Source organism: Kogia breviceps, chromosome 3 (genome assembly GCF_026419965.1).
Source record: "Kogia breviceps isolate mKogBre1 chromosome 3, mKogBre1 haplotype 1, whole genome shotgun sequence".
NCBI lineage: Eukaryota > Metazoa > Chordata > Mammalia > Artiodactyla > Physeteridae > Kogia > Kogia breviceps.
The window spans coordinates 183366054-183391104 of record NC_081312.1 but is presented as its reverse complement, the minus strand read 5'-3'; the positions used below and the strand labels follow the sequence as shown (position 1 = coordinate 183391104).

The 25051-nt window shown below is 39.1% G+C and overlaps 1 protein-coding gene across 1 annotated transcript in view; it reads left to right on the top strand.

Moving 5' to 3' along the window:
• CUBN (cubilin) overlaps positions 1-25051 on the top strand; it is a 269145-nt gene that overhangs the window by 144207 nt on the left and 99887 nt on the right. Inside the window, exons 37-40 of the mRNA XM_059059248.2 lie at positions 15725-15930; positions 17105-17289; positions 18982-19174; positions 22786-22983. Coding sequence (XP_058915231.1) covers positions 15725-15930; positions 17105-17289; positions 18982-19174; positions 22786-22983 — 782 coding nt within the window. The remainder of the gene's footprint in view (positions 1-15724; positions 15931-17104; positions 17290-18981; positions 19175-22785; positions 22984-25051) is intronic.

Genomic DNA, 25051 nt, shown 5'->3' with positions numbered 1-25051 from the left:
TGTATCCAACCAGCCGTTAGCGAACACGGTGGGAACTTCAGGAAGTCTGTGTCCATTTTTCCTCTGTTTTAGTCATAGTTTAGGTTATAAATAGCATTAAAATTCTCTCGCAGTGGTTTTAGAGTCCTGCCTAACATTACCAAGAGTGCCTGCCTGAGCTCTTGGTACATTAATTTTTGGAATTCTCATTTTCAGATAACATTAATTTTATCTTTTTTTTTAAAAAAAAATTAGGAACATTTAGATTCTTTCAGAGCATCACTAACATTCTTTCTTTCAGCAGAAATCCCCACCTCAATTAAGCCTTCTTTACCCTTATGTCTTATCCCCATCCTAATCCACCTTTGTCAGAAAAGATGGGTTTATTTGATATCAGCAGAGAATTGCAAAGATGGGTTTATTTAAGATCAACAGGAAATTGCAAAGATGAGTTTATTTGGGATCAGCAGAGAATTGCAATTTGGGGCCTGTAGCCGTGGCAAGACACGCGCAAGTCCCTGTATTGCGAGAGAAGGAGAACACTTCCATAAAGAGGAAAAGGAAGTTGAGAGGGTTATAGTAAACCGAGAGCCCAAGGCTTCTCATTGTTTGAGCCCTTCAGGAAAGAAGAGAGGTCTTTCTTCTTCCTGTTGGAACCTGCTATTTTTGCAGGGCATGAGAGCTCCCCCTTTTGGTATCCTGACTCTATTTAATTGAGGTTTCTGTTTATTAAGTTTTTACATGTCCTCCTTTTGATCATAATCTTTCTCTGAAATCATTGCTGATCTAGAGTCAGGGTTTCTAGTTTCAGTGGATTTTTGTGTGTCAATGTCAGGAAGGATCTTTCCTGGTATAGTATCTCATGTTGGAGGGAAAGTGAGCAGATTGAAAATCTCTTAAGGTCACGTTTGAGGAATTAGGAGGGGTAGGAGGGAGAACTCTCGGGTGCTTTTTATCTAAAGTCCATATGATATCAACATCATAGACATTGGAGATCATCTGAAGCCTTATGTCATCCTCAAAAGTGTATCTTGAGGGCTTCCCTGGTGGCGCAGTGGTTGAGAATCCGCCTGTCGATGCAGGGGACACGGGTTCGCGCCCCGGTCCGGGAAGATCCCACGTGCCGCGGAGCGGCTGGGCCCGTGAGCCGTGGCCGCTGCGCCTGCGCGTCCGGAGCCTGTGCTCCGCAACGGGAGAGGCCACGACAGTGAGAGGCCCGGGTAGCACAAAAAAAAAAAAAGAAAAAAAAAAAGTGTATCTTGGGAAAGCTCTCTCATCAGATGTCGTCTGCTTCAATTCCAGAAAATCTTCACGTTCAGGTCACCAGGTGATGCACAGGTACAATCAGGGTTCAGTGATTTCTTTAGGTGTGCCACGTAAATCCAAGAGTCTACTTCTCAGAGCTTGGTGTCACAAGGGTTGGTTAGCAGTCCCTGATAGGGACCTTTCCAATGAGGTTGAAGTGAGTTCTTCTGGAGGATTCTTTTGCAATAGACAAAATCTCCAGGTTGCAAGACGTGATGCGTAATGTCTTCATCTCCCAAGGGTACACTATGAAAAGATGGCTCTATTAAAACATGGTTATTTTTAATAGAGGCAGTTAATCCTTTGCTATGTTGGAATGTCTCTCCTTTTATCAGTTGTGGGTCAAAACAAGTGGGAACCAAGTGCATTGGGAATTATGTGACTATCTCAAATGGCAAGAGTTTATGAGTTCCAAAAGCGGGAGATCCAAGATCTAGAAGGACAGATGGCAGTTCTTTTGACCAAGGTGTTTGGAGGGCCTCTAAAGTGTTGCCAACTGAGCCTTAATGACGCTGTTAGTGTGTTCGACTAAAGCAGAGGAATAAGGGTGGTGAGCACAGGGAAAGTGGTGTAAAACTAGCCAAACAGAGCAGACTTGTCAAAGCACCTGGCCAGTAAAATGGAGTCTTTGATCGCTGTGAAGTTTGAGACGAGTTCCCCTGGTAGCGATCACCTTTTTCAAAAGGACTTTTGCCACAGAACAGACAGTAGGCTGTCCGCAAAGGAAGGCTTCAGTCCAGTGTGAAAACATCTGGACCATGACTAAAACATATTTATATCCATTAGAGGAAGAAATGGTATGAAATCCACTTACCAGAGCTTGGATTGTCCATTAGGCAAAATACACAATGTCTGGGAGCCGTACAAACAGGCTTCCCTGGTTCTACTTTGGACAAGTGGAACAAGTGAGGGGAGGCACTTTTTTCAGCCTTGTTAATGTTTCTCCTGTAATATTGATTCATGAAGGCTATCGTCTTGTCAGTAGAACAATGGTTTAATGCACGTACAGCGGTGAGGAGTGGCGCTTTTAGAGTGTTGGGTGGGAATAGGTTGTTATTTGATGCAAACCAGAGCTTTTTCTTTTTATCAAACCAACGATTATTGAATTTCCAATTTGGTTTTCTTTTTTCTGAGGCCGATTGCTCGGCTTCTCTAGCCAGTCTTTCTCAATTTCCCTTTGGGCCACGACAGAAGTTTGGCTGCTATTGGTCCCTTTAAGGGCAACATTCCTTACAGAAATATCAGCAAGGTGATTTCCCTTAGCTTCCAGAGAGTCAAGTTCAGAATACCCCAGAATCCTAATAATAGCTAAAGTGGCAGGTGAAATTATTGCATCCAATAATTCCTAAACACAGGGGCCATCTTAAAATTTTTTCCCCACCGGACATAAGGAAGCCACGTTGCTTCCACAATATTCCCGAATGATGAGCTACTCCCCAAACCTATCTACTATCAGTATAAATATTGGCAGTTTTGTCCTTGGCTAAAGTATAAGCCCACGTAAAAGCATGTGATTCAGTCTGGGCTGAAGTAACCATAGGTAAAGGAGCTGCGTCAACAACCTCAAAAGGAGTCTTAATAGCATACCTAGAGCTGTATTTGCCATTATCACCTTTTCAATGAGAACCATCAGTGAACCATGAGAAGTCACCGTTACCCAGTGGAATTCCCTGTAGATCATCCTGAGGCGTCAGGAGGTGGTGCATCAGCGTTAGGCGTCATGAGGGACCCTGCTGGTGAGGGAGGGGAGAGGAGTAGCCGGGCTAAGGCTATTACAGTGTAAGAGAGTTATGTGAGGAGCAGCTAACCAAAGGACTTCATAGGAGGGGAGGCGGCTGGCTGGGAAATGGTGAGTGTGATGTGGTCTTAACCGAAAGGGGAGTGGTTGTAATGGCTTTAAGGCAAGGGGGACATCCCCATGCTACAGGGTCCGGGTGCTGGCCATAATACCCTACGGGTCCACGGTGGTCCCTGTGTTGTGGGATTAGTACCCCGACGGCATTGCCATTCTTTTCATATACAAAAAGGAAAAAGAGAATCTGATCACTGGGATGCCCAAGGGCAGGTAGACTCACCAAACTCTCCTTTAGGGCCTCGAAGACGACGTCATCTGTTTCTCCTCTTAAAATTGCATATTGAGCTTTTTATTGTTGAGTACAACATAACAGAGGTTTAGCCATAGGAGAGAAACTTGGAATCCAATGTCAGCAATAATCAACTAGCTGGAGAAAACTTTGCAGTTGTGCTTAATTTGGGGTTTGGGGAAACTTAGGTCACCATGAAGTCTCTCTGGATCTAGATATAGCCTTTGTTCTGATAGCAGATACCCTAAACAGCAAACCTGGGTTTGGGCACACTGCAGTTTTCCTTTGGCTACCATAGGTCCCTTCAAGGCTCGAAGCTTTGGCAAGTGGATGGAGCCTTCCTGTGAGGAGGCTTGAGAAGGAGAGCAAAGAAGCAGATCAGCCACCTAGTGCAACAAAGTAGTTGAATCTCTAGAGAATTTTGTACCATCCAGAGCAGCCTTCAGGATTCCTGAGAAATCAGGACTCTGAGTAGAACCCTGAGGCCTTACTGTCCAGGTTAATTGTTTTTCTTCCCAAGTAAAGGCAGGGAGGTGTTGGGGAGCATCATAAACTGGAGTACTTGAGAATGTACTATGTGAATCAATTGCAGTAAAGAATCTGCTTCCAGTTGGAATGATGTCAGTATCACATAAGGGTTAGGAACGACAGAATGTCAAGAGATAATGATGTTGTTGATTGTTTTGAGATCCTAGATAAACCCTCACCTTTGACCTGTAGGTTTTCTCACCAGTAAAATGGTAGTGTTTCAGAGCACAGTACAAGGGAGTATGAGGCCTTGAGCCTTATAATTTTCTTTTAGGTGTTTTATGCCTTGAAGATTTTTTTTTAAAGGGTTTTGATTAATTCTGGGAAGAGGTTTTGAGGGGTCTACTTAAATCTCGATGGGAGGTTTGTTGTGAATTTTGTTGTTGTGAATCTCCAACATAAATTGGAGATTTTGCCCATAAGGAAGGTGGTAGCTGATTCAGTGGAGACAAATGGTAAGTATTTCCAGAATCAGCTCTAGTACTATCAGAGGCAGGGGCTGCTTTATGCTAATGGGGTTGAGCACTGAGAGAGTGGCTCCGGTGTCAGTTAGGACTGGAAGAGCTTCATCCCCAATCTAGAGAAATGCTTCTCCACGCCCACGAAGAGGCAGAATTGGGAAAAATCCCGATAGTTCCTTGGAGCCCCATTGGGAATTGGGAGGATGTTGAAACGCTGGTTAGAGGGCTGAAGGCGCCTGAAGCACTTACATTTGTAACAATCTCTTTTCCAACGTCCTGGCTCTTTGCAATAATAGAAATTCGTAGGGTTTTGGTTTCATTTAGGAGCCTTCATTTGCTGGGGTTGAAGATGCAGAATTTTGGCAGTCTTCCTCTGAGGTGCCTCATCTAGAGTTGGAGGGAGCTGGTTTGCCGCATTAACTAAATCTGGAATAGATACAGTTTCCCATTCCATCCCGGTCCTTCTTCCTAGAAGGGAAAGGTCTCAGTTCAGCCCATTGATAAACATAGAGTTAAAAACTACCTGGGTAGAATCAACATCTAAAGGAAGACCAGAATTTTCTTTAAAAATAACCTGAAGTTGATTGTAATAATCATGAACAGTTTCATCAGATTTTTGTGTGTACGCCTGGATTTTGTTCCAATCAACAGGTTTTGGAGAAACCCTAGGTAGGAACTGCTTGATGAAGCTGCCTAGGGATTGGCTGAGCCTGATCATATAATAAGATAGCAGGCTGGGGATTTCCCTGGTGGCTCAGTGAATAAGAATCCGCCTGCCGATGCAGGGGACACGGGTTCGATCCCTGGTCCGGGAAGATCCCACATGCCATGGAGCAACTAAGCCCGTGCGCCACAGCTACTGGGCCTGCACTCTAGAGCCCACGAGCCACAACTACTGAGCCCGCGTGCTGCAACTACTGAAGCCTGAGTTCCTAGAGCCCGTGCTCTGCAACAAGAGAAGCCACCGCAATGAGAAGCCCGCACACCTCAACCAAGAGTGGCCCCTGCTCACCACAACTAGAGAAAGCCTGCGCACAGCAACGAAGACCCAACACAGCCAAAAAAGAAATAAAATTAAAATTAAATCTTAAAAAAAAAGCAAAACAAAGATAGCAGGCTGGTCTCCCAGCTGTAATTCTAGAGACCTTTTAGGATTTCCCCCAGTTAGGGGTTTTCATCCAATGCTGAGCCTGGCCTTCACTCACCAGCATATGAACTAGCTGATATAAGTCAGAGAAACCAGGTTGATAAGTTTGAATGACTATATTAAATTTTCCAGCATTGTGAGCATCTCAAGTTACTTTGGGAAAACCTTTGACTATGAATTGCAGTTCAACTTTAGTCCAGGAAGTACAAAAAATTAAGGGTTTAATCTCTGGATTCTCAGAAGGCTTAATTTTTTAAAAAAATAGATCTTTATTGGAGTATAATTGCTTCACAATACTGTGTTAGTTTCTGTTGTATACCAAAGTGAATTGGCCATGTGCATACATATATCCCCGTATCCCCTCCCTCTTGAGCCTCTCCCCCACCCTCCCTATCCCACCCCTCTAGGTGGTCACAAAGCACCGAGCTGATCTCCCTGTGCAATGCGGCTGCTTCCCACTAGCTCTCTATTTTACGTTTGGTCGTGTATCTATGTCCATGCCGCTCTCTCACTTCGTCCCAGCTTCCCCTTCCCCCTCCCCGTGTCCTCAAGTCCATTTTCTATGTCTATATCTTTATTCCTGCCCTGCAACTAGGTTCAATAGAACCTTTTTTTTTTTAAGATTCCATATATATGTGTTAGCATATGGTATTTGTTTTTCTCTTTCTGACTTACTTCACTCTGTATGACAGACTCTAGGTCCATCCACCTCACGACAATTAACTCAGTTTTGTTTCTTTTTACGGCTGAGTAATATTCCATTATATATATGTACCACATCTTCTTTATCCATTCATTTGTTGATGGACACTTAGGTTGCTTCCATGTCCTGGTCATTGTAAGTAGAGCTGCAGTGAACATTGTGGTACATGTCTCTTTTTGAATTATGGTTTTCTCAGGGTATGTGTCCAGGAGTAGGATTGCTGGGTCACATGGTAGCTCTATTTTTAGCTTTCTTTGGAACCTCCATACAGTTCTCCATAGTGGCTGTAAACAGACATATTCTGACAAGTTCAGAGGAAACGGGAATGGGAAGAGTTTCAAATGGGGAAGCTCGGTAAGAGAATTAGTATGGGGGAATTGGCAGTACAAAGGAGGCATAGGTGGTGTAGCGAGGAAGGAAGAAGGTGGCCCCGAAAATGAGGTCTGACCTTGAGGAGCCAATGGAGAGACCAGATGGTGCGGGAAGAAGAGCCTGAGGCGTTGGGAGCCATTTTATCTCTCATTAATCATGTTTGCCTCAGTTAGCCTTAAAATCTTATTTTGTAGAGAGGCAATTCTAGACTCCAGATAATGTTGGGAAGCCTCAAAATACCAAAGTAAGTATTCCACTCATTTCTGGAAATTTTTGAGCCATTGTAGTCTACTTTGGTTCTAAGAAAGTTAAATTGGGGGATTTCAAAAGTTCCCCATAATGGCCATTGATATCCCAAATTGCCTTTGATCGGGTTGGTCCATTTAGTTAGAAATGTGCATGAGGAAGGACTTTAGTCTTAAACATCAGATCTGCCAGAGTCCCTGTTGGGGGTGTGGGTACTCTCAAAAACTGGGCTTCCATTTCTCAGAGGTTTTTCTCTAAAGTAAAAGAACACTTTTCAAACATTTTACAACACAAACAGCTCAATTCAAACAGCTTGGAAGCCTGAATAACAGCCAATTCTAAGGAAACGTCTTGGTCCTAGAGGAGCCAGGCCAAAGGTTTTCTCAGCCAGTGTCTAGAGAATAGCCCTTTGCAAAGGAATATGCTGAAGGCTGGACAAAAACTGGCACAGTTTCAGTGAAACAGCCCCTGCTTCTGAAGGAATGGGTTGAAGTCTAGCCAGTTTCAGTTGAAACAGCCTGATCTCAAATCAGATAGAAGTGCCAAGTGAATACTCATGTACAGAACAAAGCATTGACCAGGAAGACGAAGCTTTGAAACAGATTCCGAATAAAACCTGGAGAGCTTCAAATGCTAAGACAGTGTGAGCTCGGATCCAGGAGAAGGACACACCTTTAAACTCCAGGGTTGGCGAGAAAAACGGTGAGTGACAGTGGGCTGGATTTGCGGGTACCATACCTGTTTGCTTATCGAACCAATGAGATGTTGATCTGAGATAAATAGAATGCCAGATAGTTCTCCATCAGAGATGGATTTATTCAGGATCAGCAGAGAATTGCAGTTCAGGGTCTGCTCCTATGGTGAGCCCCTGCAAGTCCCTGTACAGCAGGAGAAGGAGGATGCTTTTATACAGGGAAAAGGAAGCTGGGAGGGCTTCAGTAAACAGAGTCCATGGCTTCTTATTGGCTAAGTCCATGCCAAGAAGGAAGAGGAGTCTTTCTTCTTCCTCTTGGACTCTGCTACCTTCACAGGGTGTGAGGGCTCCTTCTTCTGTTTTCTCAGCTTTGTATAAGTGAGGTTTCTGTTTATTAATTTTTTATAGAATTTTGTGGTTGATTTGTAAAATCACTCTCATGTTCCTCGTTGAACTGTAAGCCTTTTTGAATATGGACTATGGACATGCAGTCAACAGTAGGATCCTGCCACATTCTGAGTGGTCTTAGGTTAAATTAAACAACAATAATATATTTTCTGGAAGTTGTTAGTGAAAAGCACATGGAAAGTGAAATGGGACCTTTTAATCCCATCAGTAGAGAGATACTTGTGACATGGCACACTGGTAATGAGTGCTTAATAAATATTGGATGATAAGACATTGGTGTTTATAAATTTATTTATCTATTGGCTGCATTGGGTCTTCGTTGCGGTGCGCGGGCTTCTCATTGCAGTGGCTTCTCTTGTCGTGGAGCACAGGCTCTAGGCATGTGGGCTTCAGTAGTTGTGGCTCACGGGCTCTAGAGCGCAGGCTCAGTAGTTGTGGCTCACGGGCTTAGTTGCTCCGCGGCATGTGGGATCTTCCCGGACCAGGTTCGAACCCGTGTCCCCTGCACTGGCAGGCGGATTCTTAATCACTGTGCCACCAGGGAAGTCCCAAGACATTGGTAGTTAAATTGCCATTTTAAATTAAAAGTTATTTGTTTTACTGTATCATAAATTTTTGGGCTTTGGTTGGGGTTGATAATTCTGTCTTGAAAAGAATATAAGAAGTAGCTTGCTTGGAGAGAAGAAGATTGTTTTGGAGACACTGCTCTGTTTATTCAAAAAAGTCTTGCTCCTCTTCTAGCCATGCCGTTCTGTGCATCAAGAATGGATTTGTAAACATGAAAGAGAAGTCCCATTTGTGGACCGCGTTCAGACAGCTCAAGTTACTTTCTTTTAGCCCATCAATCAGACAGTGCCTCTTCAGGGTCCAGCTGGCATTGTGTCAAAACAAAGACACCCTCTGAACACCTTGAAAGGCAATACAGGTTTAAGTTGCCACACGGGAAAGAGCTTTTGTTCGCGTTTGTCTTTACTAAAAGCACAAAGTTTTGTATGGGATAAAAAATATATATATGTGACCATATACATATAACTATATATATATATATACTTCTTTATTCAACAAATATTTATTAAGCCCCTACTTTATACGCATAAGCACTTGTTACACCCTTGCTAGATGCTTCATATATAAAGCACACGTTACTCCCATAATTGATGTTTTATATCGAATGATGAATAAACCATGAACATTGTTCTTATGATAAAGTCCAAAGTCCTTCACATGGCTTAATAGGCCTCATAATTGCGAGATCAAAGGGCTTTTCTGGTCTTTCTCCTCTTGGTCTTTTTACCACATTCACATTCTTGAACAGCCTGATGTTCAGTGGCTCTCAGGAACTGGGCCAGGTACTGGGAATGTTTAAGACAGACAAGGTCCTATTTCTTGTCGAGGTACTAATAAGTTAATGTCAAGAAGCTATTTGTTTAAAACCTAAAGAGATTCATTTCTTCTATAGGGGATAATCATATCCATATAGGGCCATAGGTGTGATTAAAGATGTTAAATTTTAAATGTATACCACAAGGCTGACGCATACCTGATGTTCAATGAGTGTTGAATTCTCTCACTCTGCCATTTCTAAAGTATCCTGTGTGGCAGTTCAGAGTCAAATCCAAATGGACAGCACTGGGCGTTCCTCCTAGAGGGTGGCAGGTAAACACAAAAAGCCAGTTTCATTCATTTTACTCTTCAATGGACACTAAATCCTGATTATTGTAGAAACAGATCTTAATGCTTCATCTTTTTCCTTTCTCATCCGTTAGAAGTTAATTTTGATTATTTTGTGTTCCTTGCTTGAGTTTTATTTTTAAAGTATAGTCTGTGGAATGCAAGATGCTCCTCTCTATGCAGATGATACTGAGAAGGGCTTTATGGCCAGGCCTCTGAGTTATTTCTGCCCTGGTCTAAACTATATCCAGATGGGTGCTTGGAAACTTCCCCTGGGGTGGGTGAGAAGCATATGAAAAACACATGGAATATGTCAAGTTCTAAAATATGGGGTTTGGATTGTGGACACGGTGGTGAAATCGAGCAGGGAGAAAAGCTGGAGAAATTATGGTTGCGTCTATAACACAAAAGGAGGGGGGAGAAATAAAACCCCCAAAGAAATTTTTTTATAAAACAGATATTTAAAGGAATTAACAGAAAATATATTTTATGCTGGCAGAGTCCTTTTAAAATGCAATTGATCTAGGTTCAAGAATCAAAATGAGATAATGAGAAACAGTGATTGTACTATTTTTGTTCCACATCATCTTTTTACCAGCAGATCTGAGCCAGAGCGTTTGGAAAGAGGATGGATTTGCTTATAAAATGAACCGGACTAAACCAAAGACTCCAAGAACAGTAAAACTTTTAAAAAAGTCTAATTTGATTCTTACAGGTATCATCCTACCATCCTTTCTAACGAAGTGTCTCTTGCGACGTTTAGCATTGGATTATACCCCGGTCTGGTACAAAAACCAGAAAAACCTCTGCACTTAGTGATCTTCTAGACCGTTGGACCAAACTTTATTGTGCATGGGGGTCACCTGGGATCTTGTTAAAATTCATATTCCGATTCAGTTAGTCGGTGGGGCCTGATGCTTCACTTCAGACAAGCCCTCGGGCGGTGCTGCTAAACCACGTGCAGCATTTTGAGTCGAAAAGATTTAGGGGCAAATTTCATATAAATGGCGGGCTGAGCAGGATGATCACCCCTTCTTCCTTCTTCTGAAAATCACAAGAACACAATTTTCGCATATTGTACGTTGCTGATAATGTTACGATGATCGTCATAAAGCCGAGCCTGAGTTTAAGAGCCAAACCTGGCAACTATTCTAAGGGTGGATTCAGAACAATTATTTGCCAGAAATGATTGTAGAGATGAGCTTTGTCTCATGAAGCATTAAGTTGTCAAGGGGGACAGTGGAGGTAAGAGAAATGTGTGGTTTGTTTAGCCCGATGTGGATCTGTCCTGATTTCTTCTGTGCTCGGTTATCAGTCACAGCGTGCTGCTAAGACTAAGTCTGAAATATAGATCCAGATGGTCTGCACTGTAATAACCCACCTTGGTGGGATTGTGAGAGCCACAGACTCAGTGTCTGGCTAGAGACCTACCAGTGCTCGTATCTGGCTTGAGAAGCCAATGGTAGAGCAGAGCTGACCGGTTTGCTCCAGGGCTCTGGTTGGCAGTGAAGGCTCAGGCGTGTGTCTGATACATTGATCCCAAAGTGGGCAGTGAGGTCCCAGAACCTCCAGGCTCGTCAGCTGTACCTTAAGCATCCTAACCTGTTAGCTGAGATGGAGCCCCGGGAGGGCGCTGTACTTACCATCATGTGAAGTCTTGCTCACATAGTATTGAGCAGTGACTGAAAGATACACAGCAAGGAAGGAAGTTTTCTATTCTCGAGACATTTTTTTTCCTTCCCAATAGTTTTTTTCTATAGTCTTACTAGGCCATGCTTTCTTCTTCTCTTTATCTTGTCCTTCTTCTCAGCAAAAATTTCTTCCAGTTGCTTCTGAAAAAAAGAATTGTTTGCACTCACTTCATTTACTTAAAAAAAAATTAAATTGCTTTTATATTTAAAAATTAATTTTAAATAAATAAAATATTACAGGGCAGCGTCACATTCCCTTACCTTCTCATCACAGAGATGGCCCGTATTCTGAATTTTATGTGTATCACGTCTATGCATGTTTATATCCTTTTATTATATATATGTATCAAGAATATATATATATACCTGTCTCCATACCCACTACATAATATTGCTTTCTGTTTTACATTTTACATAAATGCAGTCATACTTATTGATTTTACTGGAAATACATTGAATTTATAGATTAATTTTGGGAGAATCTTTATTGACTCTTCATACTGAACTTGGAGTATCTTTCCATTTATTCAGTCTTCTTTTATGTCCTTCACTAAAATTTTGTATTTTTTCCATAAAAGTTTTACATATATCGTGTTACATTTATTCCTAGGCATCTTATTTTTTGTTGCTATTAAAAATAGCGCCCATTTAAAAATTATGGATGTACCTTGTCCACCTTACCTAAAATAACCCTCCTTAATCACTTGGTTTTTTCCTCCTAGAGCATATCACTACCTTATTATATTTCTATTTATTTATTTATTATCTATCTCTCCTTCTAGAATGTAAGCTCCCCGAAGGAAGGAACATTGTCTGTTTTCTTCATTGTCCTGTCCCAGCGTTTGGCAATATAGTAGAGAGACAAATATCGTTGAATGAGTGTTGACTAAGTTACATCTCATAAATTTTCATTTGCTGGTATAAGGAAACCCTATTAATTTTTGTATATTATCTTTTTTTGTTTGTTTTGTTTTGTTTTGTTTTCTCTCTCTCTCACACACACACACACACACACACACACACACACTGTATTTTACTTTTACAGAGATAAGTAGACTGACACCAAGCATTGTAAATTTGCATATTATCTTATCCTGCCGCTGTTCCATTCTCTAGAATCGCCAAAAATTTTGTCTCTTGTCTGCTACTCTATCTTCAGTGCCTAGAAAAGGACCTGACATGTTAAGGTGCTCGGTAGATATTTATGAATGAATGAGTGCTCTTGAATATTGATTTATAGCACTTCCTTTCCAATTCTTACAACAATTCCCCCTTTCCGTGTCTTATTGCCCTGGAGAACCCTTCGATATACTGTGTAACAAAGTGATGAGCAAGCTTTCTTGTGTTGTTTCTTACTTAAAAGAAATGTTTAAAAACTTTTACCTCTAAGTATATTTGCTGTAGGTGTTTGGTGGTGTTTCTCATCCAGCTGAGAAAATTTCCCTCTTCCTAATTTTCTAAGAGTTTTTATGATGAATGGTGTTCAGTTTTAGTGAATGCTTTACTGCAATTGTCACTGATTCTCCCTTCATATATTTTTGCATCTGTTTTTCTCTTTAAATCTTTGTGTGTATGTGTGTGTGTTGAATTGTTATAATAGATCTTTTCATCTTAAACCGTTGTGAGTCCAACCTTATTAAGATTTACATATTTTACAGATTGATGGATTGATTTAGCTAATATTTTATGGAAGATTTTTCATCTGTGTTAAGTGAGATTGACTTAAACTTTTTCTTTCTTTGACCTCCCTTGACTGATTTTGCTCCCAAGATTATATTAACTTCATTAAACAAGTTGGACTCTGTCCCCTCTTTTCTTTTTTTTTTTTTTTTTTTTTTTTTTTTTACAATATACACAAGATTAGGATTGGGATATTGACTTATTGAAGCTTTGGTAGAGTTCCCCTATAAAATAATCTGGGCTGAGGTATTTGTTTCCTTTTGTCTGCAGGCAATTTTTAATAGTGATATTTATTGATTTAATGGTATTTTTAGGTTTTTTATTTCTTCAACTAGTTATAGTATTGTATTTTTATAAAAATTGTCTAAGTTCAAATTTAGTGGCATAGGTTTTTAGTAAATTTCATTATAATTTAAAAAATTTCTAGTATATCTGTTATTTTGTCCTTTTCTTATTAGTAATATTGCTCACTTAAGCTTTCTTCTGTTATTGGTCAGTCTTATTGGAAGTTTATACTTTGTTAGTCTTATCAAAGGAATAGCTTTTGTTTTCTTAATCTTTTCTAGTATTTTTTACATTTCTGTTTTGCTAATTTCAGATGTTGTTGTGTTATTTCTTCTACTTCCTTTATGCGGTTTGTATGTTTGTTTTTTGTTTTACTAACTTCTGGGATTAGACATCTAGTCCATTTTTCTTAGTATTCTTTTTTACCATAAACATTTAAGGCTATAAATTTCCCTCTAAATAGTGCTTTAACTACATTCCCTAAGTTTTATGGGCCCAGCACACTTCTTCTGCTCAACTCTGCCTGTTTTAATACATACTGTGTTCACTCTCATTCAGTCCTAGATATATTCTAAATTTCCATTATGATTTCTTGTTTAACACATGGTTTGTATAGAAAGTTGTTTTACATATCCAAATTGTGGGATCTTTTTGTTATCTCTTTATTACCCTGTTCTAATTTTATTCTATAGTGATCAGAGAACATATTTTTTAATAGTTTGAATATTTTCTGAGAATTGATGTTTTGTCAACTATATATCGATACATTTTTATGCATGTTAATGGGCACATGAAAAATATAAATATAGAGAATTTATAAATTCTAATTGTTGGGTGTTATAGAAAGCTTGTTATTGTCTTGTTGTTATTGTAATTCATCGTCTTATGGAAATCACCAGAAATCATCTAATTTACTCCTTAATATGTGTGAAAAATAATCCTATAGTGGACACTCTAAAACTGTTCCTTTAAAAGTTACTAATTTACTTTGAGTAACCAAATCCTATAGCCCAACAGTCCCCAACCTTTTTGGCACCAGGGACCGGTTTCGTGGAAGACAATTTTTCCATGGACTTGGTGTGGGGGTGGTGGTGGGGGGATGGTTCAGGCGGTAATGTGAGTGATGGGGAGCAATGCAGAGCAGCAGATGAAGCTTCATTTGCTCGCCCGCCCGGGGGTTGGGGACCCCTGCTGTAGCCTGTTCTTAATCCTGGATCTTTCTGTCATATGACACTCTTCATCACTCTCTCCTTAATTTTTCTCTTGGCTTCTGTGACATGACACTGATCTTGTTTTTATCCTACTTTCCAGATTATTCCTGTGTTTATTGCTTCCTCTTCCTTTCACTGAACTCAAAATATGGGTGTTCCCTAAGCTTCTGCTCTTATCTCTTCTCTCTCCATCTATGTATCACTCCCCACTTCTTCATTTCTAAACCCCCAATCTAGCCATGTTTTCAGCTATTTTCATATGCATACGGGTGATTTCCAAATACAGCCTCAGAGTCTCTTCTGAAGCCCAAACTTGGCACCATGAATTGGGTTGAGTTGGCTTTATACTTGTGGATCCTCCTCTGGACCATCTCTTCTATTCCATTTATCTATTTGTCTACCCTTCCACCAACACCATATTACCTTGATTATATCCAGGTTTTTTAAGCATTGAGGCCAATCTTTAAAAGCATTCATTTAACATCTACATGTTCCAGACTCTTTATATATGTGACTAATGACAATGACACGAGGTAGATCTTATTTCCCACCCTCCATTCCCCCATGTCATCCTAATTGCAGAATATAAAGAAGTTGAATATGCCATGCTTGAACACTAGCCTGTTTTAGTGCAAATGCCATGTTTTTTTCTACCTTTACAGAAATTAAGTAAGATGCCTTTGATTGGCATTTAAGCTCTCCCAAAATTAACCCATCATACTGCTCCAGCTATGTCTTCTAATGTTTTCTTAAAGGTACTCAGTATTCTAACCAAACGAGACCTCTCACAGATTTCTAAATATGACCCACTCTTTCTGCATATATGCTTTGGTTAGCACGCATTCCCTGCCCACCATTTTTGCACCTTAAATCCAGCTAATATTTACATTTCCATCTTAAAAAAAAAATCTCTCCATGAAGCTATTACTGAACCTCACAATCGCATGTGATACCTCTGCCTCAAAATAGCTCTGATGGCATGATATTCTGCCTTCTAACATGTTTTTTCTATCTTCTTTCCCTATTTTCCCCAGAAAGACAACTCCCTGAAGGCAGTGTATTAATTGTCTTTGTATCTCTTGAATCACCATTTCAACAAATTGGAGTGTAAAAAGTGTTTTGAGTTAGCTAAAGGCACGGTGATTAAAGTTAAAGAAAAAATTTAAAAAGCAAACAGGTCAACCCAGCAAGTGATTCAGGATAATCCCAAAATTTATTTTATCAGTTAAATCCCTAATTTATTGCTTTTTTCCAATCAGAACTTTCCAGGTGGAGGAGTCTCAAGACTGTAGCAGAGATTTTGTGGAGATCCGGGAAGGAAACGTCACTGGTCACTTGGTGGGACGATACTGTGGAAACGTCCTCCCTCTCAATTATTCATCCATTGTTGGGCACATCCTGTGGATCAAATTTGTCTCCGATGGCTCGGGCAGTGGCATGGGCTTCCAGGCTGCATTTACCAACAGTGAGTTGGTTCTGTTTTAGTGATGGCTTCCAGAATGTGTCCATTGTATTTAATGTCTCTGTGGAATTACTTTATTATATAATGTACTAGAAATTTTAAATTATATATGAATGACTCATTAAGAGGCAGGGAGAGCATTCTCAGTGGTTCTAACATTCTGTTAAAGCTCTACTGTCTACCTAATTTTAAGTTAAACATTTTTCATGATATTGCAATAGAGAGTTTTCTCATGTATCATTGTTTCAGTTTGGTATACTTACATCAAATGTGTTTCATTTGATCCCATAAACTCTATATTCCTCAAGTTAAAAATGTTTACTCTGGTACAAACGAACCCATTTACGAAACAGAAATAGAGTCACAGATGTAGAAAGCAAACTTACAGTTACCAGGAGGAAAGGGGAAGGGGGGAGGGATAAATTGGGGGATTGGGATCGACATATATGCACTACTATACATAAAATAGATAACTAATCAGGACCTACTGTACAGCACAGGGAACTCTACTCCATACTCTATGGTGACCTATATGGGAAAAGAATCTAAAAAAGAATGGATATATGTATATGTATAACTGATTCACTTTGCTGTACAGCAGAAACTAACACAACATTGTAAATCAACTATACGCCAATAAAAATTAATTTTAAAAAGCACAAGAAACGTTTACTATTACTTTAGGGTATTTCTAAGTGTAATAACAGGATTCTTCTAATAGGATAAAATGTTAAATATTAATAGCTACTCTATATGTTGTTTGAAAATGTCAGTTTCTCTTACATAGTTAAAGAAAAAAAACATGTTTTGTTCTTTTTTTAACATAAAGTAAAATAGGTAAACCAAAATTATAGAATAGGGCTGGTAATACCCCTCCCCAAGTCACCAAGTTCCCTGGCGTCTGGGAACCCAATTTTACCTGGGACGCTATTGATTGTTTTCACACTATGTAGTCTTCTAAGGAGATGGAATTTCATTCACAATATCACCCTTCTCCCAAGAATTAATAGAAAGCAGAGAAACCAAAAGGGAAGCAGTATTTCTTTCAGTGTTCAGAAAAGAAATTGCAGTCAATTAAAAGTCCATCCTTTTCAGCACCTCTTGCCTTTTGTTTCTTTCATTTGACCAAAGAGCTGTTCTAAGTAGGTCTGATTTACTACTCTGCTTTCCTTCCTAGTATTTGGCAATGATAATATTGTGGGAACTCAGGGGAAAATTGCCTCTCCCTTATGGCCCGGAAATTACCCCCCCAACTCCAATTACCATTGGATAGTGAATGTGAATGAATCTCAGGTTATCCATGGTCGAATCTTGGAGATGGACATGGAGGAAACACTCAACTGCTATTATGACAAACTAAAGGTGAGTTTCCAAGAGCGACTGATGTTTATACATTTTGGTGAATTGCTATTGGCAACCGTAGATCCAAGTTAATGTCTATTCAAGCATTTACAAGTCATAGGGGATGGTCTGCCCTACATCACGAATACCCCTTCCAGGTTGCCTGAACAATGGTCATTCTGGTAGTATAATTATTATCTTTGTTTCTGTAACTAACTTTTTTTCCACGTTATTGTAATTTTTCTGTTAGACTTTATCTAAGCATGTATATGTGTCCTAATTAAGAATTTATTCTATCTTATATCCCATTACCCTGTTTATTCTCCTGTTAGAGTATTAAAACTTTGAACAATCATTTTAAAGTAAGTAAATATAAGTAGATAAAAATTGTGGTGACCATTGCCATCCGGACATTGGCAACTGCATCAATTCCAGAAACACTATCAGATTATTTTTCATCCAGCTTTATTGAGGTATATTTGACAAATAAATATTATATATATTTAAGATGTAAAACTAGGTCTTTTGATATATGATATTTTACAATTTTACATTGTACTATAATAATCACAATCAAGCTAATTAACATATCCATCACCTCAAATGGTTACCATCTTCTTTCTTTGTTTCTGGTGTGGTGAGAATACTTAAGATTTACCTTCTTAGCAAATTTCAAGTATATACATGGTAATATTAGCTATAGTCACATTGTTCTACATTAGATCTTCAGAATTATTAATCTTGCATAACTGGAACTTTGTACCCTTTGACCATCTCCCTATTTCTCGCTCCCCCCCATCTCCTGGTAAACGTCATTCTACTTTCTGCTTCTATGGGTTTCACTATTTTACTATCAGATTCTTGAGGGCCAAGATTCTGTCTTATTCATTTTAGGTCCACAGTGCTTCACATAGAACCTAGTACTTGATAGATGCTCAGTAAGTTGGAAATAATTATTAGCTAATTTGAATTCTGAGCTTATATAGTAGCTTCAATAAAGAAATATGTAATAACACGTATAACGAACTTGTTCAAATTATTTACAAGATGGAGGGGAGGATATGAAATGTAATTGGAGAGATCCATCCACATGTGAAGAAAAAAATAAACATGCTCAAGATTACGTATTTGGAAACTATCACAAAATATGTCTCTAACTATGTAACATTTTCAACCAAATGAAAGAGATTTCTTGCGTGCTTTGAGTATGCTGAGCCCTCACAAGCTGTGATTCTTTTGTTATTAATTCTGCTTCTTTACTTCTTTGGAAATGTGAACTCCTTCAGGATACCTGGCCACTTTCTCTCATTAGACTTTTCCTTTTTCTTGTTACTTTTCCCCTTTCTTCCTAATACCTCCCTTTTGAGGCCCCAAAGCACATTTAATAGGCACTGTTGTTGTGCCACTATCCTGGTTCCTACTTTTCCACCCATAAATTTTACTGTAAATCGAATAATGAGCTATATCACATGGAGCACGGTTACTAATATAATTCTGCAGGAAAGATGTAATTTTAAAACACATCTAATTACTTGTAATCATAGTTTATACTTCATGACACTTTCTATTTTAAACTGATATATAATGTTTACTGGTTTATCATTTTTTCCATGATGATAAAATTATAAGCTATCCTTTTGGTTTTCTATTTATGAAGAAAAATGGAGGTGATTGGCTGAGTTCAGTGCTCTATTATCTGTCTTTTCCATGCAGATTTATGATGGGGCTGGCATTCATTCCCGCCTGATTGGAACCTATTGTGGTACCCAGACTGACTCTTTGAGCTCCACTAGAAGTTCTTTGACATTTCAGTTTTCTTCTGACTCTTCAATCTCAGGGAAAGGATTCCTTTTGGAGTGGTTTGCAATGAATGCCTCTGTTGGACCTTTACCTACCATTGCTACAGGTGTGTTTGGTAATAAATGAAATTCTTTTTAGGGGCTGATAAGTGCAGACTAATATTTCAAAGGTTCCTACTAATAAGGGCCAAATACACAAATGAATAAGAAGAGTAATTACAGTCTCAAAACCCTTCCTCCATATGTTCAGGTGTCCTTTCAATTTCATAAATACTTAAAGATTAGATGTTTATTTTAAAAATGCTGGTTTTCCATTATATTTTCCATAATAGTTAAGGGTTTGATGTCCATAAGATATTCTACTTACAATTTCTAGAAATCGCTTTAGAGATCTCTGAAAGTTTGGTTTGTAGATACCACACACACACACACACACACACACACACACACACACACAGAGTGACTCAGAAAAGTGAGAGAATTATTGGTTCAAGACATTTAAAGGAGTTTCTGTTTAATCAGTTGTTGATCACTAACCTGAACACAGACTTTTCAATGGTTACACACAACAATTAACACAGACATTACAGAATTAGCGCACAAAAGCCACTGAACAAAGAGCAGTGACAGCAAACTTCAGGGGAGGGGTTGGTTTCCAGAGTTGCCACATTACATGGTTTAAAATGTCTGGTTTTCAACAAAAAATTATGAGACACATGAAGAAATAGGAAAGTATGGCCTCTGCAAAGGAATGTAAGCAATCCATAGAAACTGTCTTGGAGAAAGCCAAAATGTCAGACTTACTTAACAAAGACTTTAAATAAGCTATTGTAAATATGTTAAAGAACTAAAAGAAATCATGTCTAAAGATTTAAAGAAAAGTATGGGCATGATGTCTCACCAAATAGAGGATATCAATAAAGTGATAGGTATTTTTGAAAGAAAAAACAACCAACTAGAAATTTTGGAGTTGAAATTCACTGCGTGGGCTCAATGACAGATCTGAGCAGGCAGGAGAAAGAATCACTGAATTTGAATGTAGGTCAGTTAAGATTATCCTGTTGAGGAAAAGAAAGAAAAAGAATGAAGAAATTATACAGAGCTTCAGAAACTATCATTTATACCAACATATGTATGCATAATGAGAGTCCCAGGTAAAGAAAGAGGGAAAGGGAAAAGAAGAATACTTGAAGAAATAATGTCTGTACACATCCCAAATCTGATGAAAAATATTAATCTACGCATCCAAGAATCCCCAAAATTCCAGGTAGGATAAACTCAATGAGATCTATACCTAGACATACTACTGTCAAACTATCAAAGCTAAAGAAAAGGGGTATCTTGAAAAAGCACGAAGAGAAAATCACTTGTCTTGTAAAAATAATACTCAACAAGGTTAACGTCTCATTTCTCATCAGAAACCATGAAGGTCAGAGCAGTGGGATGACATAATCAATGTGCTGAAGTAAAAAAGACTGTTGATCAAGAATTCTAGGGGCTTCCCTGGTGGCGCAGTGGTTGAGAATCCGCCTGCCGATGCGGGGGATGCGGGTTCGTGCCCCCGTCCGGGAAGATCCCACGTGCTGCGGAGCAGCTGGGCCCGTGAGCCATGGCCGCTGGGCCTGTGCGTCCGGAGCCTGTGCTCCGCAACTGGAGAGGCCCCAACAGTGAGAGGCCCGCGTACCACAAAAACAAACAAAACAAAAAGAATTCTATAACCAGAAAATGTATCCTCCAAACTAAGTAGAAATTAAAACATTCCCAGATAAATGAAAACTGCGAGAATTCATTGCAAGCAGACCTATGCTACAGGAGATGCTAAAGGGAGGCTTTCAGAATGAAATGAAATGACCCTAGCATGTCTTTACTGCTAGACAGTAGGTAGTGAAGACAGCTACATATGTAAATATAAAGGCAGTATAAATGTATTTTCATCTGCAGCTCTTTTCTTCTGCTATCTGATTTAAAGACAGCTGTATAAGGCAATAATAATAAACTATGCTGATGGTCTTATAATGTTTAAATATATAATTTTATGACAATAATAGCATAAAAGATGGGGGTGGGCAGGAATGGAGTTATATTATAGCCAAGTTTTGTATACTATTAAAATTAAGTTAATATTCATCCAAACTACATTGTCTTAACTTAAGATGTTAATTGTAATTCTCTGAATAACCACACAGAAAAAACTCGGAAATATACAGTTAAATAAAGAACAAATGAATTAAAGTGGTATACTAGAAAATATGCATTTAACACTAGGACGGCTATAATCAGTAAGACAGATAATAACAATTATTGACAAAGATATGGAGAATCTGGGACCCTTGTACATTGCTAGTGGAAATGTAAAATCCTATAGCCACTTTGGAAAACAGTTTAGCAGTTCCTCAAAAATCGAAACACAGGGTTACCATACAATCCAGCAATTCCACTCCTAGTTATATACCTAAGAAAATTGAAAACATATGTCCACACAAAAATTTATACACGAATGTTCATAGAAACATTATTCATAAATAGTGAAAAAGAGGAGAGAACCCAAATATCAAACAGCTGATGAATGGAAAAACGAAACGTGGTATATCCGTATAGTGGAATACTATTCTGCCTTAAAATGAAAGAAGTATTGATACATTCTAGAATACAGACGAACCTTAGAATATTATGCTAAGTGAACGAAGCCAGTCACAAAAGGCCACATATAGTATGATTATATTTATATAAAATGTCTTAAATAGGCAAATCCATACAGACAGAAAGTTGGCTAGTGGTTTCCATAGACTTGTGGAGTAGAGAACAGAGAATCAGTGGTAAAGAGTATCCAGTTTCTTTCAGGGTGGTGAAATTATATGTTCTAAAATTAGGTAGCAGTGACGATTGCAGAACTTTGTGAATATACTAAAAACCACTGAACTATTTAAAAGGGTAAATTACTATTTAAAAGGGTAAATTTTATGGTGAGTGAATAATAACTCAACAAGATGGTTATTTAAAAAGCAAAAAAAAAAAAAAAAAAAAAAAAAAAAAAGGCTGTTGTTATTATAAGCTCACAAACTTTTTTGAATGCTTCGTTTCACCAAATTGAATTTGTTTTCAAAGTTGCCTAATATAAATTGCATGATAAATAGCTATGCTAAAAAAAGGTGAACGCTAAAGCACACTGGAAACGTGAACAAAGTTCTACCTTGGTAACGATAATAATAGGGTCTTCCATATGGACTTACTTCATGCTTGACAAATGATAGGCACTCATTAATAATTGGGTTAGGTGGTAAAACTATGGTGGAAAAAGTAGAATACAGTGTGTTTTTTTTCAAAAAGTTATGGAAATCGGGCTTCCCTGGTGGCGCAGTGGTTGAGAGTCCGCCTGCCGATGCAGACGACACGGGTTCGTGCCCCGGTCCGGGAAGATCCCATGTGCCGCGGAGCGGCTGGGCCCGTGAGCCATGGCCGCTGGGCCTGCGCGTCCGGAGCCTGTGCTCCGCAACGGGAGAGGCCACAGCAGTGAGAGGCCCGCGTACCACGAAAAAAAAAAAACTAAAGTTATGGAAATCACAGCTGTCTGAATCAGTGGATTTAATAAAATATGTATAAATTTCTTTGAGAAAATTGTTTTACTTGGTTGTTTCAGTATGGAACTGTGGCTTTCAAGTGAAATGCTACCTTCTTTTCTGCCAGAGGTGTTTCAACGATGTTGCTTTTCGTTCCGCAGGTGCTTGTGGTGGGTTCCTGCAGACGGGAGATGCTCCAGTCTTTCTTTACTCCCCAGGCTGGCCTGAAAGCTACAGTAATGGCGCTGACTGTATGTGGCTTATCCAGGCTCCTGATTCCACCGTGGAACTCAACATCCTTTCCCTGGACATTGAATCTCATAGTACATGCAGCTATGATAAACTTGTGATAAGAGACGGTGAGAAACGTTTAAAAAACAAAAAAACTACCAAGTTTCAACCCTGACACACGTTTAGTTACATTCAATTATAATCATACTTGTTTACTGCTTCCATCCATTTGCATGGAAATGCACAGGTGTTATGGTCAGTGAAAGCATGAGATACTAGAATTGGCCACCATTTCTGCAGAACATAAGGAAAGCATTGAATTGCCTGGAGCAAAATAATCTGCACACTATGTTAGGGAGAGCATTACATTCCCAAGAGGAAACACTCCCTGTGGTTTAAGTAGGAAATTATAATCTGAGTTTCCAGGTTGTGCTGCTTTCTTATTGAAACGCTATGGAAATAAACCTTGATATTTTATACCTATGACTTTAAGATCCAAGTGTGAAAAGTATTTAAAATTGCAATGTATTCAAGTTTCTGTTGTGTACTGAATCCCGGGGTAGAATGGGTAGAATTAAGGGCTAATATTGTTTCATTTTTTCCTCTGTACCCAGGTGTGGTATTGCTATGCGATGAGTGAGGGAAATAAATAATGCTTCAATGCAAAGTGCACAGAATTGTGCTTCACGATTTGCATGGAACAGAGGAGAATAGGGAGGCCATATCCTTTAGTCAGTGTCTCTTACAGTGAGGTCCCCAGATGGGCAGCGTCAGCATTACCTGGGAACTTGTCAGAAATGCAAATTCTATGCCCCATCCCAGACCAACTAAACTAGAAACTTGGATGGGTCCTAGATGTGTCTCCAGTTAAGGTTAAGATCAGGGTGAGGAGAGTAAGGCAGGATTGGACAAAGTACAGAGTCAGATCCTGTCTTTATTTAAAATTTTAATATTTTGTTCATTTTACATGAAATTTCAATTTTTGAAATGTTGCACTAAAATATTTTTATTTTGATTTCTGAGGTCTCTGGCACCTCCTTAAGTTTTGCCTCCAATGTGAGGGGCTCCCCTCGCCTGACCCGGGTCCCTGCCTCCTGGTGGTGGAGTCTCTGAAGCTGGGGAACCACTGCCCTGCATGACACATATTGCAACCCCAGTGCCTGCCTAGACAGCAGGTGACATCTAGTAAGGTGTTCAACTGGCGGACAGAATCAAAGGGGCAGCTACTAGGAGTGCAGGCTCGGTGTTGTGGATCTTATTTTCCAAGAGATATGAGAAGCATAGAGTTTTCTATGAACTTCTCAGTTTGTTAAATTTTGGCGATTAATGAAAAATGCTTCAGAGCTTTACTTTTTTTTTTTTTTTTTGGACCAAAGCATGTGTTTGATTTTGGCCCACTGGTGGCAGATGTGCATTTTCATGTCCCCCTTATCCCCTTAACCCTAGACCCCCACTAAGTATAGTGAGAAAAATCAAATGGCGAGGTGCTTTACTTTCCTTCTGTAGGAGCTGGGCAGTAAGTGAAGACTCAAGTCAGTCATACAAACGTGATCAGATGGTAAACCATAACTTTCCCCCCTTTTCCTATCAACCATCTGCCATCAGCACATTGTCCAGAAGAACTATCATCTTTCCTCTTTTTTTTCTTTCTTTAGGAAAGAAACAAAAATCAGTAGACCCAACTCAGTCTCATTGAGAGATAAAATGTACACATGTGAAATAAGTAACAACATATAATAAGCTTCAAAGCTTTGTGATGTAGTTAATTAGAGAATAAGTCAACAGATTTGGGGTGAAATGTGTAGCAAAATAACATAATGAAGATAAGAATGCAGAAGGAGTCACAGATAAATTTTTGAATGATAAAAAATGCAGAAATTTCCAGAGGTCAGAACCCCTGTAAAGAATGCCTTTCCAAGCATCGTGTATTTATAGCTGTGCTACTACATTTGATAACTTGTTTTCTAAAGTAGTTAATAATGAGTAAGTTTTAGGTTGTGATCAATGTCAAAAAAGAATCATTTTGCTAGTTGAGTGAAAGGGCAAATTTCCTCATGTCTCATATTCTATTTTTGTCTTTTTTTAAGTTTCAAATTAATTAATTCTCTGCCTTAGGGAAAAAACAACATATTTTCCCAGCCAAGGAATCTAAGTCCTTGCTCCATTCAGGCTTTGACTGAGACAGTTGTTCTGATC